At 37.9% G+C, this 5421-nt stretch overlaps 1 protein-coding gene across 1 annotated transcript; it reads left to right on the plus strand.

Moving 5' to 3' along the window:
* The first annotated feature begins 901 nt into the window (after positions 1–901).
* LOC132709527 (olfactory receptor 1f45-like) lies at positions 902–1918 on the plus strand. The gene has a single exon (XM_060683474.2). It carries the CDS (start codon positions 902–904, stop codon positions 1916–1918), a length of 1017 nt encoding a protein of 338 aa, XP_060539457.2.
* Positions 1919–5421: the final 3503 nt, after the last annotated feature.

Consider the following 5421-nt stretch of genomic DNA (forward strand, 5'->3'; position numbering starts at 1 on the left):
AAATAGAGGTCATTTGTAAATTTGAAGCATTTCACCAAGACTGAAATATTTAACTTCATATATTGAGCTCCAATTATGAATTTTGATTTTAGTAACCCATTGATGGAATATAGTTTATTTCAGTGGATTGACTACTCTGTTATCTACCTGATTCCAATTTGTACTTGTTCTCCTTTAAAGTCACCATGCAAACCAGAGTTGTCCTCCTTACAGAACCTAATGATGAACAACTTCTTCCATTTCATATCAGGCATTCATTGAGATCTATAAAAGGTCATCTCATAGATATGCGATAGGTTTCGAATTCAATGGCCTAGCCTGTCTCCATATATGTTCTACTAATTTTTTTTCATCTCCAGTCATTCCAGCAGGATCATCCTAGCTCATACTGAGTTACATGGTACCTATGGAAAGACTGAATTAAAAGGACATTAGCTCACTGTTCTACATAGAAGTATTACAGAACCTGAAGTAGAGCACCAGTATTTGTGCAGGACCAGCAGGAATCTAACCTGAGTGATGGTTTTAGTGATGTAACTGAGATCTAAGGAAGTCAGTGATAAGGGTAGGCAAAACACAGTATCTAACTGTACCATATCAGGTGGAGAGTCAGAGAGCAAATGCTCTGTATATACATGCCTGAAAGGAAAAACAGGAGGACGTAATCTGAGATTACAGTCTCGAAGACAAAAAGCCAACAGTGATACACAAAAAAGGAACATAGAGTAAATTGTTAATTTCCTGCCCCTTGGAATCAGCAGGTTGTGAGGTGCTGAACAGTCAGTGTCATTTCCAGCAATATCCAGTGAGGGATGTTAGCCCGTGAGATTATTCAGTATTACATTCATGAAACTGAAGGAGCAATGATATAATCCCACTTATTCCCATTTTCAGATGAGCCATGGAAACAGAACAGGAGAACAACACCAACTTTGCGGGATTCATTCTCCTGGGTTTCTCCACCTCACCAGAGTTCAGGGGACTTCTCTTCCCCTTCTTCCTCTGCATGTACCTGCTTAGCTTACTGGGGAACCTCTTGATCATGCTGCTGATCTTCTTCAATAGTGATCTTTTTCATGCCCCCATGTATTTCTTCCTCAGTCATCTATCATTGGCTGACCTGGGATTCAGTTCCAATGCTGTACCCAAGATGTTGCAAATCTTAATCTCCCAGAAAAACACCATATCCTATAGTGGATGCCTCAGTCAAATGTATTTCTTTGTGGTCTTTTGTACCAGTGATAACTTTCTCCTTGCTGTCATGGCATATGACCGCTATGTGGCTATCTGCCGACCACTTCATTATTCTACCATCATGAGCCACAAGCATTGCCTGATCTTGGCTGCTGGGTCTTGGCTCCTCTCTTTTTCCCAAGGCCTATTATATGTATTTACAATAGCTAATTTTTCTTTCTGTGGCTCCCGGGAGATCCCTCATTTCTTCTGTGACCTCCATCCTTTACTCAAACTTTCCTGCTCAGACACCTCTTCTGCTGAAATATTGCTCATGATTGAAGGGACTGCAACCATGCTTGGGCCCCTTATACTCATCTTTCTCTCCTACATATTGATTATGTTGAAGGTGTTGAAAGTTCCTTCAGCTTCTGGGAAGTACAAAGCCTTCTCCACTTGCAGTGCACACATCACTACTGTTGCCTTGTTCTATGGGACTCTGATTAGCACCTACATCCGCCCATCCTCCACTTATTCTGGTCCTAGGTTGAGAGCGGCTTCGATATTCTACACTGTGGTGATCCCCATGCTCAATCCTTTCATATACAGCCTGAGGAACAGTGCGATTCATGAGGCCATGAGGAAATTACTAAAGATCTGGGTGCAGAAGAGAGAAATCAGAGCAGAACTGAGAGTGCCTCATAAGAAACCTGGAGCCCCTTTGGAAAACAATGGCTGCCAGTAAAATGACATATGATGTTCTTTAACCTCCATAACATTCCACACTATTTACTATGTCATATGCATAAAGTTATAGCAGGATGGTCATAATCTCTTAATATCTCCCAAAGATGTGTGGCATTATAAAATGAGAATGTTGAAATGCGAAAAGTTCAGCTGCATGGCCTTAATATAATTTATGTACAGTCTGGGTTACTTTAAGTGGTTTGTACGTCTATGCATTTCCCCATCATTGCCATTTTAGATTTAAATGGATTAATCATGTAAGTCACCATGAGGGTAGAAATAAGCTACCATTATATTTTGAAGCCCTGGAAAGAAGGTTTGAGTTACATTTAAAATAAGATTTGATTAAGAGTGTATTTTTCTTTTAAAAGCACATATTTGCCATATTAGTAAATTTGCCATATTTCCACCTGGATCTTTGGTGCTGTTCCCACACTAATATCTATGCTGGGCAGCTTAGCCAATTTATTTTTAGCTCAGCCACAACATTAGATAAATCAGAAATAGTGGAGCTTTGCAATACTTTTGAAGTGGCTTGTATCTACTTCGTTGTTTTTTCTCCCCCCTGGACTTGAGATGCCTTGGCTCCTCGTTCACTTGCCTGCTTAAAATGTGAAGAGGGTGGCTTTGCACCTTCTCTCTGCAGTTGCCAGTTTTTCTGTTTGCATTTGCTGTGAAAATTCTTACCTTGCAAAGTGGAATTTCAGGAGGCAACTGGACTTTCTTGTTTTTCCTTTTGAAGACATTTCGCTTCTCATCCAAGAAGCTTCTTTAGCTCTGACAGGATAGTGGGGAATGGAAGGATTTATATTCCTTAGAATAGAATAGAGTTGGAAGGGACCTTGGAGGTCTTCTAGTCAGACAGCTGGTAATTTGCATCCTTTTAGAGCAGTGGTTCTCAACCTTCCTAATGCCATGATCCTTTAATACAGTTCCTCATGTTGTGGTGACCCCCAACCATAATATTATTCCTAAAACCATTGAAAATATGTGTTTTCCGATGGTCTTAGGTGACCCCTGTGAAAAGGTCGTTTGACCCCCAAGGGGTCGCGACCCACAGGTTGAGAACCACTGTGTTAGAGCATCTTTGAAGCACTTGTGTCCTCGGGGTCACCTGAGTAGTGCTAATGATTCCTGTAGTCTGTATTTTTTTCCTCTGGGAATGACCTGAATCTCTACCGACTTTTAACTATACAATTTGGGATGAACACCCTTTGAATGGTGTGGGAGTAGGAATGGATTTCCAGAGGAAAAAAAATGGAGACTACAGGAACCAGGAGCACTACTCAGGTGACCCTGAGGACACAGATAAACCTCCAAATGCTTCAATGACCTGCTAAAACAGGGGTCTCCAAGCTTGGCAAGTTTAAGACTTGTGGACTTCAACTCCCAGAATTTTTCAGATAACCATGCTGGCTGGGGAATTCTGGGAGTTGAAGTCCATAAGTCTTATACTTGCCAAGTTTGAATACTACTGCGCTAAAAGGATGCAGATTACCAGCTGTCTGCAAGGAATACAAATCCTTCCATCCCCCACTATCCTGTCAGAGCTGAAGAATCTTCTTGGATGAGAAACAAAATGTCTTCAAAAGAAAAAACAAGAAAGTCCAGTTGCCTCCTGAAAAAGCACCTTTGAGACAACCATGACCTGGATGATTGAGAATCTCTACAGACTTTTTGCAAAGTGAAAATGCTTTCTGGCTCCTGACTTTTACATGCCCCAAGCTGGAGAATGATGCAGTAAGACATTTGCAAGGTGCTGATGTTAGATCTGTGAAGGTTTAAAGCTTTATGGAGCCACCTTTAATCTTGCCAAAGGAGCAGAAATTCACATATTAACAGTGAGCACCATAAACAGGCATAGCTGCAAAATAACAAATAGGAAATAGTTCTCTTCATTTCTTCTAGTAGATCAGTTTGGAAAATGAAGCCTAATTGGGAAGTAAAATAAAACAATTTTCTAAAACACTTCATCATACCAAACTGTTTGTCTTCTTATTCACCATGCTTGAGATTAATTTTGAAGGTATTGATCCACAGTCAAGTTCTTCCTTGGCATGTTCTCCATCACAACGGAGATTGTTACATTTCCAAAAATGGGAATTTTGTTGTTGTATTTGGAAATATAATGAATATATTTACATATTCAGGTACCTATTCTAGTATGTCTGGGATTGTCTACTTCAGGTAGAATTTACACATCTTACACAATCACATTGAGAGAAAATGCTCCTGACCCCCATCCTGAAAGAGTTTGGATGAAATGCACATGGATAATTCTCTTTTCAGCAGTAGTTCTCCCAAATGCCTTGCTCTATATATTTGATGTTCCTTAACCCTGATGGCATTTTGCAAAACTTTGGACTTCAAAAATAATTTAATAATTCAATGAAGATGGAGTAAAATGCTACTCACTGGAAGCATTAATCACAAAAGCTTGAACATTTTGGACACATCATGTGAAGGGTAGAAAAAGAGACACCAACAGGTGAAGTGATTACATACTATTTATCACTGACTTCAGGCATTGTACAAAAAGACTACAACTACAGGACCCTGGACAGCTCCATTCTTTTTCTGAACAGGAGATCTTGCTTATAGATATGGAATTATTTTTTATTACCTTCTCCATATTATTTTTCTGCTAAAAGGGCTGTATATATCAAACAAAGCAAATTACAAAACCAGAAATAGCTCTAAAGAAAGCAAAATTTAAAAGAAGATGGAGGATAAAGGGACATTATAAAGGAGAGACTGATCTTTGCATAATTAAAGAAAGCCTTTGTCCATTTCAGTAATGTCCATACACATTGCAGAATCTCATAAAAACTTAGCTTATTTTAACTTTGACCAAATAACCAACTTTATATTCCTTACTTTTACTTTGAAAATTTTAATCTCTAAAGTTCATCAGTCACTCTCTCAGCCCAACTCATCTCACAGGGTTGTTGTTATGGGGAAAATAAAAGGAGGAAGGTGTGTTGGATACATTCACTGCCTTGAGTTATTTGTAAAAACAATAAAGATGGAATAAAAATAAAATAAAATAAAATAAATATTGTAAGATTTAATCCCTCTTCCATTCTTCTTTATCCCACTGCAAAGACTTCTTCAAGTCCCTGATGTAAATCTAATTAAAAGACATTATTCAGGTAATTCTCTTGGTGTAATTTTGTAAATCCCAACCCTAAACCCAATTCCAGGTAGGGATTTTTCTTCTTTTTGCCTGTAATTTTTAGTCTCTTCTAGTGTCTAATTTATATCATAAAGTCTCTAATCTCGGTTATGATTAATATAATTAATATATTAATATAATTAATTCCAACATATTGAGGTAAAAGTTTCAATATTCTAAATTTCTCTGGATATTTAATTAATTTATAACTTTCTTGGATCAAAAATCTTATTTATCTTATTGTCATTTATTTCATTTTTTTAAAAAAATCATAAATATATAGTTCTTTTCTTTGGTTTATCTTCAAACTCATCAGCAGATTTTCA

Source organism: Pantherophis guttatus, chromosome 2 (genome assembly GCF_059756535.1).
Source record: "Pantherophis guttatus breed Tessera chromosome 2, ASM5975653v1, whole genome shotgun sequence".
In the NCBI taxonomy this organism is placed as follows: domain Eukaryota; kingdom Metazoa; phylum Chordata; class Lepidosauria; order Squamata; family Colubridae; genus Pantherophis; species Pantherophis guttatus.

Coding starts and splice junctions, on each gene's coding strand:
- LOC132709527 (XM_060683474.2), top strand. CDS start 902: ATGGAAACAGAACAGGAGAACAACACCAACTTTGCGGGATTCATTCTC.